General features: G+C 32.9%; 1 protein-coding gene across 2 annotated transcripts in view; it reads right to left on the bottom strand.

The window, feature by feature from the left end:
- The window catches only part of SYCP2L (synaptonemal complex protein 2 like), a 63,000-nt gene that overhangs the window by 45,607 nt on the left and 2,214 nt on the right, over positions 1-15,179 (bottom strand). Inside the window, exons 3-10 of one of the 2 annotated variants that reach the window (XM_074271561.1) lie at positions 11,868-11,953; positions 11,497-11,585; positions 8,461-8,495; positions 7,861-8,003; positions 4,280-4,332; positions 3,791-3,836; positions 984-1,076; positions 825-885 (exon numbers count right to left, since the gene is read on the bottom strand). In XM_074271561.1, the coding sequence (XP_074127662.1) occupies positions 825-885; positions 984-1,076; positions 3,791-3,836; positions 4,280-4,332; positions 7,861-8,003; positions 8,461-8,495; positions 11,497-11,585; positions 11,868-11,953 (606 nt within the window). Of the gene's footprint in view, positions 1-824; positions 886-983; positions 1,077-3,790; positions 3,837-4,279; positions 4,333-7,860; positions 8,004-8,460; positions 8,496-11,467; positions 11,586-11,867; positions 11,954-15,179 lie in introns of both variants that reach the window. The other variant, XM_074271571.1, reaches the window with a different exon arrangement.

The following is a 15,179-nucleotide window of genomic DNA, read 5'->3' as shown; positions in this document are numbered from 1 at the left end:
CAAAACAAAACAAAACAAAAACCTATGATTATCCTATAGGTGTCCCGAGTAGGAGATATTAAACCCCACCAGTGTATGCAATACAATACTTTTCTCTTTATGTTGGTTTTATTCCTACCTTAATTTTATTTTTCATTATCCAACATTTTTTCTTCCCACATTTAGGAAAAAAAGGAAAGAGAAAGAAAAAAACTCTTACAAGTATATCAAGAAAAAAAATCCCCATATTGGATATATCCATAAAAGTATGTCTTATTCTAAATAGTCCATTACCTCTCTGCCAGAAGATGGGCAACAATCATGAATATCTATTTTTACTCTTAGTATATTTCCAAGTTGATAAAACAGACACCCCACACACATATGTATGGGCATATATATTTAAAAACAAATTCAAAAATTAGATTTTTCTTTTACAATATGACTAATATGGAAATAAGTTTATAATGTTTGTACATGTATAACCTCTATCAGATTGCTTACTGTTTTAGAGAGGGAAGAGAAAAGGGAGGAAAGGAGAAAAAAATTTAGAACTCAAAATCTTACAAGAATGAATGCTGAAAATTGTCTTTACATGTAAATGGAAAAATAAAATACTATTGAAGTATACACATACACACATATATTTAATTGCAGAACTAAAGTCCAGGACAATTTATCCGATTTATAATAATAATAGTTATAGGAAGGCCTAGAAAGGTATGGCCAGATTCTATAAGCAATGGCAACTGAACCTCTTAATCTCCCAGACTAAGGGTATGGGCAAGATACTTAGCACCTCCTCCTGGGCATGCTTATGATCAGTGTATTAATCAGTGTATTACCTTTTATATTGAAACTGCTAACTGCTTCCTTTAGAAGTCTTACGGAATCCCACAGTTCATCCTTAAAAAAACAATAAAGGAAAAATGTACATATACTTTCACCCAAATTATCTAGAAGCATTTTGATCTAATCAGATGTAGTACAAAAACAATCTTTACCTCAGAATTATCTATATAGAATGTTATGCTCTGACTTCCTATATTAAAATCAATCCAAAACTTCTCCAGGTTTTCATCATGTGGCTTCCTCACCTGAAAACAAAGGCCATTTCGATCATACATGTGCTTTCTCAAAAGACCTAGTTTAGTTGACACTTCCCCATTTTGCTACTTCTTCTCTTCCTTTAGAATAACATTTTTAAAGCCATTTGGATTAAATTGTAGGTATGAAGTTTATCTTTGGAAATGGAGTTTGGTCTGGAACCAAAGGGCAAAATGTCACAAAGTCAATTGTAGTGTTCACCTAATTGTTTTCCTACTAATTCCCATTCATCTAGATCCAATTCTTTTTCCAGAGAAAAACAAGGACATATGCCCTTCACAGTTTTTAAAAGTTCAGTAATCTCCTCCAAAATTATAATCAATCCTTGGCTTTTCAACTAAAAGAAAGAAAAAACCTTTCCTAAATACCCATTTCATTAAAAAAAAAAAAAAAAGGAAATTAGGGTAGAATACAATTAATAGAGCAATTTATTTCAGTGACCATTTTGCTTGCTTCCCCAAGACTTATGTTTTTCATTTTTGTCTATATAGAACAGTGGGCACTCACAAGTTGGGTAATGACCTAACAAATAACAATAAATGAATGGAATACTATTTGCCATAAGAAACAATTAAAGGGATAGTTTTAGAGGGAAAAAAAGGGAAAATTTGTATGACTATAGAAAAATTTGGTCTCAAGAGAAGCATAAAAAGATAATTGGAAGGGAAATAAACAACTGTTTTAAAGGTTAATGTGGAAGATGATATGTATAACTCTTGAGACCTGTATCTTTATCAGGGCAGTTAGAAAGGATATACTTAGAGGGTATAGGTATAAGATTACTTTAGTATGATGATATACAAAAGAAATTAGGGGTGGGAAGGGAATTATATTGGGAGAAAAGGAAAGAGGAGAAAAAATAGGATAAACTATGTCACATAAAGAGACAAGATTTATTACAGCTGAGGGGAAAAAAAGGAGGGAGATTAATATTGTTTGAATCTTAATCTCATCGAAACCCCATCTCAAAGAGGAAATTACAATACATAGTTTGATAAAGAAATTTGACTCACACTATAGGGAAGTAGAAGAGGAAAGGGAAAAGGAAATGAGATGGATAATAAAAAAGAGGGCAAAAGTAGAAGGGCAAAAGGATAAGAAAGGGGGTTCAAAAGGGGGAGAGCAGACTAAAGGAGGTGATGGTTAGATGCAAAACATTAATGAGGAAAGGGTGATATGAGAGATAAGAATATTACCTGGGAAAAAGACTGTGGGGAATATAGAGTTAGTAATCTTAATTGTGAATGAAAATGGGATACATTCTTCCACAAAAATGGAAGCAGCTGTTCATATGAACTAGTGTTTCCTTTGGCTACTACATATGTTTCTGCTTGGCAAGAAACTAAAGCAATTTTCAGATACTTTGGGGCTCCTTGCTATAGCAACTAATATTGATTATTAAGCTTCTATATGAAATTTTTATAATCAACTTCTATTCTTTCTTCTACTTCATAATATCAATTATATGCTTATATGAGGCGATGAAGTTGTTTTCATTGATTGCCATCCTTTCTTCTTCTAGTTTCTGCATTAATTTTGATTGTTATTTTAACAAATTAATTGTCTGTTGGTAGGTAGCTGATTCAATCAGGATCCCCAAATCAATAATGAATTATTTACTATAAATATAATCAACTTTTTAAATTATAAATTCACAATATAATCAGTTTATTTTCTTGTGATGTTACTTGGTGCTTGTTCAGTCTACAACTTTCTGGTTCTTTTCTTTAAAAAGTAGTCATTATGATAGGTGAGAACCTTATGTGTAAGTTTATTAATTTTTGGTCTCTCTCCTCTTCCATATTTTTCAGTCACCTCACCTACTTTCTGCTCTCTCCATTGAAGTTGCCAAATAACATATATGTTGATAATTTATAGGATCTTATCAAATTCCTTACATAACTATTCATTTACATTTTCCATTCTCTGTAAAAGTTGTATATACAAATTGCAATTTCCCTTGATGTGATCTGTTTGCAAATTCTTATTATAAGTATTGCAAAAAGAATGAACAAATATAAAGAAAATCATGTATCTTAATGTCTTTGGACACACAATAAAACTAATTTCCCTAGCTCCTTCATTTGATTTTCCAAGAAACACACAGGAAGCATAATTCTATTTGGCTGCAACTTTTTACTGTTTTCTGATTTTGTGTATAGAGAAAATGTCAAGATTAAAATGACTTGGTTCTTCCAGTGGCATGTAACTAGACGAAAATCTCACAATTGGAATACCAACAGCTGAATAAATGTTGATAGATAATTTAAGAACTCTGTAGTACTTAAGCATTCTCTGCCCTCTTTCCATCACCCTACTACCACCACTACATAAATGGAAGGCAACTACATAGGAGGGAATGGGTCTTTGTGTTTTTCTTTACTTATTAAATTGCTGGGGCCAAATAATTCATCACAAAAAAATTGGTATATAACTTTCTGTACTTAGGCTGTTTGGACAAATTATACATGGAATATAAGTGAATTGTTGGGGCTCTAAACATTCCAAATATGGTATAATCCTAACAGGTATAGCTTTTAGAAACAATATCATATCCATATGCCATAACGAGGCAATGGAGCAAGATTTTGTGGCACTTTGCCCATATCACACACAAAAAAAATAGATTTCACATTCATAAATTGACTGCATGCACTGCATTCATGGGGATTGGGGGAAGGAGGAAGAAGAGAAATAATATTACCTCATATTCATCAACAAAGGCAGCAATACATGGAAATGTATAAACCCTGCAAAATGGTATATTATTAGAAAAATTATTTGAGCCAAAACAAAAATTTAAAAGCTTTATAAACAAGTGTTTTTATGTAAGTGATCTATTATTAAATCCCTTTGGAGATTAATAATAAATCTAAAAGTTGGCTGCTAATAAAATTGATCAATCTCTAACAATGAAAATAATGTATCCAGGATCACAGATAAAGGAGGAAAAGTTGTTGGAAGCCCTCTAATCCATTTCTCTCATTTGACAGATTAGGAAAACTGAGGATCACAGAAATTAAGTGATTTTCCCAAATTCACACAAATCCCAAATCACATAAGTAGGATTCAAACCCAGGTCTTCAAATTCCAAAGCCAATTTCCTTTTCATTTATTGTTCTAAAATATCAAAGGTACTTCCAAATCCTATTGCTACCATTAAGCTCAAAGGTTTTCAAATTCAGAATCTTACCTCCTTTTATCACCAAGCTTATCATTTAGGCAATTAAGGAATCTTCTACTGTCCTTCAAAATAAAACAAGTGGTACAATTGTTATATTTCAAGACTGAGATTATAAACCAAATTCTTATTGACTTGTATTTTACTTTTAAAATTCAAAGAAAAAATTTTTACAACCCCATAAGGATTCAAATGGAAATAAAATAAGAATGATTTATGGCCCAAAGTTGAACCGAAGTCTATAAAAATTAGAATTATCACAAATTCCAAAGAGATTGATATCTAGAACATTTTTCTAAAAATATTTTTCTCCAAGAGAAAGTTTAGATTTCCATTATGATTCATGTTGCCATTTTTAATCCCTTAAGAAGATAAGCAAGTTCTTTTCAATATGCTATACTATACTATTTTATTTCCCATTTTAAGTTTCTTCTCTCCCTCCCTTAGTCTACTTTTGATAACAAATGAGCATGGATCATCTACTCAGATGAATACTTTTCAGATGTATTTGCCTAGTTCTTTTCTGGATCCCTTCATCCCACTATCAAATAGTAAGTACTATAAGAATATACAATCATTTTTGTATTGCCTAAGACAAAAAAAAATCTTCCAACTCTGATCCCCAAAACACATTCTAAAGCTGAATAACAGATTTCTGATTATTTATTCTGATTTATTCTTAACTTTATTCCCTTTTCATTATCAAGAAAGTATTATATTCACTTCTAATAAGACCCCTCATTTTCCCTGGCATTTCTCTGAATACTAAGTAGACATGTTACTGTATTTTTCATATAAAAGGAATTCTTCCTCACATCACTTAACATCTTGACTGATTTCTACTCCCTTTTTCCTCAACCTTCATTTTCCCACTGTGATTACATATCCTATGAAAAAACAAAGTGTCAGAAAGGTTGAAACTCTTATCTATAGTACACATAATCAACATGTGGAAAAAAATGATTCTGTGATTCTTTAGGATAGATTAAAGGCTCCGAGGAACCTTAGTGGTCATCTCAGATAAAATACAGTGAAAATTTCAGATTTAATTAAAAGTATTTTTAAAAAGTATAAAAACAAAAAAGTCATGAACAAAATTATCATTCAATGTGGATATCATCAGTTGTCTTATATGTATAAAGATAATATTTTTCCAAAGAATCTAATCCTTCACATTCATCCTCTTTAACCTTAACTCCTTAATTTCATATAATGAATTTATTTCAGAATACAATGTAAATTGGGCAACAAAATTCTAAGTTAATGTTGCTGTATTCCAGAGTTTCATATGAGGATAGGAAAACCCATTCACTGGTTCAAAAAGTATGGAAGCATGTTAATCAATTTTTTTCCTTTAGATTATAGGATATATGGAACAGCTAAGTGGTACAGTGGATAGAGTTCATCTTCCCGAGTTAAAATCTGGCCTCAGATATTTACTAGTTGTGGGACTGTGATCAAGTTAAATAACTGTTTGCCTCAATTTCCTGAATTGTAAAACAAGCTGGAGATGTAAATGGCAAACTACTCTAGTATTTTTGCCAAGAAAACCCCAAATAGGTCACAATCACGACTGAAATGACTATACAGCAAAATAAGGCATTTGCTATTTACAAAGCCCATGTTCCTTGGATTATGCAATGCAATTCTTACATCCTACACCAAATTAATCTTCTTTTGTATACCCAAACATATTATGAAAATCCCCATTTTTCACTGGTTTAGTAAAGTTCCCTTTAATTCTAGAATGCTATCTATCATTCTTATTCTTCTAAACTTATTCAAAGTTCATTTCAAATCACAGCTTCTTCCACTAAGCGGTCCAACTCCATCTTCAACACCAATATCTAGATCAGTTGGAAGGGTGAGAGTTTTCTAGTATCAACCCCTTCATTATATAGATAAGGAAGTAAGCCCTAGAAAATCTTTAGTAGCTTGCTCAGTTATACTGGCAGCTACTCTCCACAAGACCAATTTTATTTATCTTTTTGCCTTACACACAGGTCTCCAGTGATAGTTTAAATTTCTTAAGCTCTGTGACTTGATCCAGATGATTGCAAAGAACTCGCAATGAAAAATGCTGTCCGACTTAGCCAATCTATCAGTTTCTTATTATCGTGTAAGATAACAGGAAAAGATGATAAATGTTGGAGTGGATGTGGGAAAACTGGGATACTAATAGCTTTTTTAATGGTATTATTATTTTTGTATTATAGCTTTTTATTTACAAGATATATGCATGGGTAATTTTTCAGTATTGACAATTGCAAAGCCTTTGTTCCATCTTTTCCCCTCCTTCCCCCAACCGCTCCCCCAGATGGTAGGTTGACCAATACATGTTAAATATGTTAAAGTATAAATTAAATACAGTACGTGTATACATGTTTCCAAATTATTTTGCTGTACAAAAAGAATTGGACTTTGAAATAGTGTACAATTAGCCTGTGAAGGAAATCCAAAATGCAGGCAGACAAAAATAGAGAGATTGGGAATTCTATGTAATGGTTCATAGTCATCTCCCAGGGTTCTTTTGCTGGGTGTACCTGCTTCAGTTCATTACTGCTCTATTGGAATTGATTTGGTTCATCTCATTGTTGAAGAGGGCCTTGTCCATCAGAATTGATCATCATATAGTATTGTTGTTGAAGTATATAATGATCTCCTGGTTCTGCTCATTTCACTCAACATCAGTTCATGTAAGTCTCTCCAGGCCTTTTTGAAATCATTCTGCTGGTCATTTCTTACAGAACAATAATATTCCATAATATTCATACACCACAATTTATTCAGCCATTCTCCAATTGATGGGCATCCACTCAGTTTCCAGTTTCTGGCCACTACAAAGAGGGCTGCTACAAACATTCTTTCACATATAGGTCCCTTTTACTTCTTTAAAATTTCTTTGGGATATAAGCCCAGTAGTAGCACTGCTGGATCAAAGTGTATGTACAGTTTGAGAACTTTTTGAGCATAGTTCCAAATTGCTCTCAAGAATGGCTGGATGTATTCATAATTGACACTAATATATTGTTAATGGAATTGTGAACCTACACCATTCTGCAGAACAATTTCAAACTATGCCCAAAGGACTACCAAATCAGTTCCAATAGAGCAGTAATGAACTGAACCAGCTATACTCAGCAAAAGAACTCTGGGAGATGACTATGAACCACTACATAGAATTCCTAATCTCTCTATTTTTGTCTGCCTGCATTTTGGATTTCCTTCACAGGCTAATTGTACACTATTTCAAAGTCCGATTCTTTCTGTACAGCAAAACAACTGTTCAGATATGTATACATACGTTGTATTTAATTTATACTTTAACATATTTGACATGTATTGGTCAACCTGCCATCTGGTGGGGGGAAGGAGGGGAAAAATTAGAACAAAAGGTTTGGCAATTGTTAATGTTGTAAAATTACCCATGCATATATCTGGTAAATAAAAACTAATATAAAAATTATCTGTGATAACATATATACATATATATATATAAGATATATACTATATATCTTATACTTCTTGTATGCCCCATATTATCTAGGTGCTTAATGTTTGCAAAATTAAATTTTCTAGATAGGGCCTCTTACTGTTTCAAATTCTCTGTCTCTTATCTCTTTGAAAGCTACAGCAACAATGTCATCTTCAAACAAAGTATGGGCAAGGTCAGCTTGAGATTTTTTGCTCATCATTCTGCACAAGGCTTCAGAAAGAGCAACTTGTAGATCATAATCTGAGAATAAAAAAATATTAGAAATTGTTATATTTTACACAAATTAAAAATAGTTCCCTCTTCAGAAACAAGCATTGTTTCAAATTTACTTCACTAACTTTTGTACATTAATTATTTTGGTACTACTTTGCAATCTATCCAATTATATAGATAGATTCAAGACCCATAGAATTAAGGGATGTTAGAAGAATCCTTAAAATGCAAAAGGATGTTTAAAATTATTTATAAAAAAACTTTTTAAATTAATTTTGTTAAAAATTTCTTTGTAATTTAAATACATAAAGCAAGATTATCCAAGATGGCTTTTCATCATAACTGAAATAATTCCTATCTTAATTATTTTGTATTAGCAAAATGAAATCTCTATTTTAATTTCACCTGGATTAATGAAAATATAACAAATAGCATAAAAATACACCAAAGTACTTCCAATTAATAAGGCTTCTAAACATCTTACCACCTATCTCCAAAATTGCTGTGGCAAGGCCTTTCCTGAAAAAAAAATTTGATAGATACATAAGTTCATTTAAATTCAGAGTGAACAGTAAAGGCTTATATATAAGCATTAAATTAGATTAAATTTTATCTACAATAAATAAAAAACCTCAAATTCAGTATAAAAATTGTAAGCTTTTTAAAAAGAAAGATAAATATTTCCTTAACATGCAATTAAATGGTTAAATGAAAGGTTTAATAAATCATGAATTAGCATTTTACTTTATAAACAGTCAATTGAGGTATTTATAAATGAAAGTAAGATTCCAGTTACTGTACCCTTTCTGTGCCCCAGTTTTTTCATCTAAGAAATGAGGTCTATGAGATTTTAAAGTCTCAAGTCAATGGTTCATACCTCTTATAAGGAATGTCATTTATACTCATTGTAAGTATATCTGTCACCTAAGGGAAATTCAGTTTCTCTAAGACTTCTGATTATTGATACATGATATACATGACCTGCATTTGATTATTTATCAGTTTTCAAATCAGACTAAACTTTGATGTGGGAGTTTGAGATTTCATTTATTTAATGAAGTTATAACTAGAACATCATCCTAAATTATTTATTTTTAATGACTCAACCAAATCCAAAGAAAGAAGTGAAAAACTTAATTGCTGAAGTCTTTTTAAAAAAATCTAAAATAATTTAAATCTCCATTTTATAGGTATCATTTAAAAAGTATCATGGAAATTTCATGATATGCTTAAATACATACAATAACATATGTATATGCATTAGTACTCAGTCAACTAATTCATGCCTATTTAAACTTGAAAGAAAAAAAAATTCCCAAACAGTAATGCAAGTAATGCTACTTAAAAATAAGTTGTCTAGTTTTTGCCATATGTATGATCCCTACCTTTAAAATCCAGAAATATCTTGGATTGCTCAAAACATACTTCTAAAACTAAGTTCAGGCAGTCTATATCAAAATTATAAGACTACATTAAAAACTGTTTTAAAAATGGGAGAAAATGATCCCAGATGTGTGAACATGCAATTAAGATTAGTGAAATCTCCTATAAGCAGAATCATAACATCATCTTTTCTAATTTGATCTTATACTGTAAGAAAGCTTCAACTGGAAATGGGGACAATAATAATACTTGTACTAACTGCCTCAGGGTTCTTGGAAAGAATCCACTTTATAAACCATAGTGCTATGTAAATCTGAGAAGCTGCTATCCAAAGCCCAATTCAACCATGACAAAAATCCTTGTATGTTACTGATAAATCAACAAGCTCCATTCCCTATTTTAATCATTCAGTTCTAATACCTGGGAGTCATCTTTAGTTTTTCACTTTTATTCACTTGCTCTGGGTAATCAGTGACCAAATTCTTGTTGATCCCTTGTATTTGTTTCTTCCCTGTCATACCATAAAAGAGGGGATAGCTTATCACCTCTTACCCGATTATTGCAATAGTCTCTTAATGATCTTCCTCTCTTTAGTGTCTCTTCCATCTAAGCCTGTATAACTGGCAGAGTGTCCTAAAACAGAGTAACTTGCCAAACCTCTGTGACTTTGTAATGAATATAAATTAAAAGCAAACTTCTTTATCTGACCTTTAAAAGCCTTAATAACGGGGCAGCTAGGTGGTACAGTGGAAGCCTTGAATTCAGGAGGACACGAGTTCAAATCTGGTCTCAGACACTTCCTACCTGTGTGACCCTGGGCAAGTCACTTAACCCCAGCCTCAGAAAAATAAAATAAAATAAAATGAAAGCCTTAATAGAAACCTATTCTCAGTGTATTTTTGCACCCTCAACCTACATGACTCTGCTTCCCACACTCTTCAAACTAGGGAAACTATCTTACAGTTTCTACATAGGTCACTCCATCTCTCTTTTCAGGCATTGGCCCTGGACATTCCCCATACCTATAACATACTACTTCCTCACCTACACCTGAGAGAATCTGTCTCTTCCTTCAAGACTATCGAAATATTTGGGAAATACCCCATTTTCCAGAGTAAAGTAAGCTGGCTATACCCTGAATTTAGCATAACAATAATCCTTTGCATTCTGGATATCACTCTGGCAAAGTGTACTGCTTGGACCAGTACCAAGTGTTCACTGAGGGATTTGGCTTCCACTTTCTCCCAAGGTGTTCATCACATATTCACAATCCTTATTCCTTGTAACTGCCAGATACCGTACTTCTGTTCCCATCACAGAATTCTGGTTCTGTACCCCACAGAGTAATTGGAACCAAAACTTGAGACAATCACTATTTCCACAGGACCCTAAAAATGTCAACCATGAGAACTGTCTTGAGAATGATTATGTTGTGGTCCAACCCCTGTCATGTATATAAAGTGCCTCAGCCTGAGAAGCATTAAGCTATTCTTCTTTGGAGCAGGGGCTTCCATTTGCAACCTTCATCTTCTTCACTCTGAAATTAAACTTTTTTGTGTCCTGACTCCCATAAGTTAGAGGCCAGTTTCAGGTTGGGTGACAAGATACAACTTGAACAGTGCATCTGTCCATTCAAAGCCTTTGTTAATCTTCCAATTACCAATGTCTCCTCTCCTTAACTACTTATTTTGCATTTGTATTGCATATACATATGAGCGCATGTATGTTTGTATGAATGTATGTACATGTCTCCCCAATAAAATATAAGCTTCTTGATACTAAGGATTGCTTCATTTTTGAATCTGCACCTTTAAGACAATGCCTAGCACAGTTAAGGTGTTTGATAAATGATAAATGTTGATTGATTGATCTTCTTATTCTATATGAATAGCCCATAATTAGTGACCCAAGAGACCATTTCTTCATAAGTATCTAATTTTAAAGAAGAAAATATCTCAGGACCAGAATCACAACAAAGAACATAATATAATATTCTAGGTTGAGATAATATGTAAAGTACTTCACAAATCTTAAAAGGACTATATAGATATTAGTTAATGTGGTCTTATATTTAATCCTGCATTATATCATATTATAAGCTTTGGAACATTTCACAATTGTTTATGAGACTACTTACATAAGAGAGACTTTGTTTTCTGATAAAGGAAATTTCACCATCTCACCTCGAGGAATTTTTTCTAAGCTGGAGTTCAAAGTCCTTAGAGCCTTGAAGAGAGAAAGGAGGCAGGGGAGGCCACTAAATATAACACAGAAAGCCAAATATTATTTCCACCCCCAGATTCCCTAATTATTTTTATAATATAGAGCTGGAAGTTATTGAGAGGTCATTTAGCTCAACTGCCTAATTTTGTAAGGAAAAAGACCAAGGAAGGCAAATGATCTGTATATAGTAAATGTCCCAAGTGAGATTAAACTTGGGTCTTCTGATTCCACAGTCTGTCCTTCCACTACATGATGCTTGCCACTATTTCATCAGTTATAACTTACCTCCTTCCGAATCAAATAATCAATTGTCTTGTCTGCCACTAGAAGTCCTAAGTTCAATAAGAATGAATCCAAGAGCTGGCTTTTTCCTAAAAGCAGAATATCAATAAGGTACATGCAAAAAATATAACAATATAACTTTTGCCAAATTGAAAACCTAGATTCCACTGCGCTCATATTTGTAGATCAATGCTGAAGGATAGTTATTAAAGTCAGATAAGATCTGTTCTTTTTTTTTTCCTCCATAAGGTTACTTGAATGTATTCCTGCTATGTAGGAATTTAAGCAATTCATGTTTACAAATAACAGCATGATTCTATTGTAACAAAAGGACTCCAAAGTGTAAAGCAATTAAAAAAAATTTTTAAAGCTCTACATTTTTTAAAACCTCTAGCAATTTCCCAAGTGTCACAGCTTTTAGCCATCCTTAATTATAACAATCTGACCATGAACCACCTGTGCCTTAAGTAGTTCCCATCTTTCAATATCCTAGTTGAAATCTCAGGGTCATTTTTCTTTTTAAACTTATTCCTTTGAATGACAGATAGTGAATCCCAGTGTGCCCTCCTTTAATTGCTTACATTCAGACCTACTGTCTAACCTAGGCAAAAAAACTTCTTTCCCCTGTTACCAGGAATTCAATTCTCCCCAAACTTACCAATGGTTACTCTTACCTTCCTCTGGTCACCCCTTCTAACATATATGCCATCTGAAACACCCACTTGACTATATCAAGAAGCTTATATTTTATTGGGGAGACATGTACATACATTCATACAAACATACATGTGCTCATATGTATATACACAAGTATATGCAATACAAATGCAAAATAAATGTGAAGTAGTTAAGAAAAGGAGACATTGGTAATTGGAAGATTAGCAAAGGCTTTGAGTGGACAGATACACTGTTCAGGTTGTATCTTGTCACTTCCTCACTTCTTTCATCTTAATTAAAATCTGATTGTCCCCTACACAGATACTATCTTCCTCAGCACCCATTTTCAAGGCTGTTAGCTACTTCTCTAAAGGCTCTGTGATTCACAAAGGCAGAAAATAATAATAAACAGCCATTTCTGGACCTTGATTTATTATTATCCCTCAAAAATATCTTCTCTTTCAAGATACACTTATATGTGATTTCATCAAGCTATCCAGATCCTTGTCACTGACTAATCTTTCACCTGCCTCAATAAGTTCAGCATCTTGTTCTTCTCCACTCCAAACCCTGCCCCTTCATCCTTAAGAAGCTTCAGTTTTCCTAAAAGTCAGTGGTTCTCAAACTTTTTGATCCCAGGACCTTTTAACACTAAAAAACAAACAAACAAATAAATAGAGAATCCTTCCCCCTTCACAAAGGAGGATTCTATCTATATTGAATGGTATTTGTCATATTAACTAAAACATCTTAATTTTAAGATGTTTTCTTAGCATTATTATTGTATAGTATCTTGGTATTTTTATCCACATAGATTTGACTTTGTGGACCCCCTGAAAGAATTTTGGGGGGTCTCTTTGATCCCTAAATTGAACCCTGACAACAGTTCCTGTTGATGATAATTCTAACATCCTAGGCTCACAGTTCAACCTCCTTTTCAACCTTTAAATCTATTTTAACCTACTTCAACTATTTACTGAGTGGCTAACATTTCTCTGTTAACCATCACCAGAAATTGATCCCCTTTTTCAAAGCTATAAATTCAGAAATTCCTTTCTCTAATTATTATATATCCTGACTTCCTTTCTAACTCTTTTCAATCCTTTTGTAAATTCAATTTTATTTTAATTTGCAAATTGTATTCCTCTTCTCTCCTAGATCTTCATCCACTGAAAAGACAAAAAAAAATCTATGAAAAATATTTATAATCAAGCAAAACAAACTTTCCTAGAGGAGAGGAGAGGGCTGCCTAAGTATCATCAGGAGGACTTTGGATTTGTGGTTGATCAGAGTTCACAAGTCTTTCAAAGTAGTTTATCTCTATAATACTATTATCATAAATATTGTTCTCCTGATTCTACTTCCTTCACTCTGTATCAGAGTTCATATAAATATTCCAAATTTTTTTCCGAAATTATTTCCTCGTTCATTTCTTACACCACAATAATGCTTCTATTCCCTTCATACAACACAACTTCTTCAGCCATGACCCCTCAGTTTTCAATTCTATGTTATCACAAAAACCTCTGTTGTAAATATTTTTATACACATGGGATGTTTTCCCTTTACTTTGATCTCTTAGAGGTATGGACTAGTAACATCATCACCAAGTCAGAGTATTTTTAACAGACTTTGGGTATAGTTCCAAATTGCTTTCAAGAATGCCTGGAACAGTTTGCAATTCCATCAGCAGTGCATTTAATTCATTCTCTCTCTCTCTCTCTCTCTCTCTCTCTCTCTCTCTCTCTCACACACACACACACACACACACACACACACACACACACACACACACACACAATTCCTCCAGGATTTAGCATTTCCCTATTTTGTTTTTTGTCGACTTTGCCTCCCTGATGAAAGAGAGACAGATATAGCTATAATTAGATGTACACACATATGCATGTGTGTACATGTGTGCATGCAGAACTACAAACATGCATGTACACATGGATGCATGTATGTATTCATATATACACATATGTGCGTGTATGTATACACATTTATACATGTGACAGAACACTCAGCCTGGAGGAAGATAAACCCAAGTTCAAATTCTGTCTCAGATATTTATTAATTATGTGAACCTGACAAAAATCACTTAACCACTATTGCCTCAGTTTCCTCATCTATCATCATTTAGAGAACGAGTTTCCTCATTCCCTAAAATAGGATTAATTTGGACCCAGTTATTCACAACTACCCTTGTAGACTAAGCTCCTTAAAAATAGGGTCTCATGTCTATTTTTGTATCTCCCTCACATATAAATGCTTAATAATTATTTTTTGAACTTAATTTGATTTTTCCTTCTTGCCCTGCCATGCCATGTCCATACAGTTAGCATTCTAGTTTAGGACCCCGACATCCTAGCATCTCTTCCTCCAGCTTCTCCTCTCATCAATTGGATCACTATTAAAGCTATCTTTGTATTGCATACATAAATCTGATCATAGCACTCCCCTGCTCAGAAATTTTCAATAGATGTTCCTTTCCTAAAAGGCTAAAAGCAGATTTCTTATCCTATTATACATCATTCTTTATAATCAGGCTCCAACATAATTTCCTAGTCTTTTTTCCACATTACTTTGGCTTAGTTAAAGTATGAATTATTTTGTTAAGTAAAATGAATTATTAACTCTTCTCTGATGTAGTACCTC

The sequence above is a fragment of the Sminthopsis crassicaudata genome, chromosome 1 (assembly GCF_048593235.1).
Source record: "Sminthopsis crassicaudata isolate SCR6 chromosome 1, ASM4859323v1, whole genome shotgun sequence".
Lineage (NCBI taxonomy): Eukaryota > Metazoa > Chordata > Mammalia > Dasyuromorphia > Dasyuridae > Sminthopsis > Sminthopsis crassicaudata.
The sequence above is the reverse complement of the archived record's forward strand: the minus strand, read 5'-3'. Positions and strand labels throughout refer to the sequence as shown.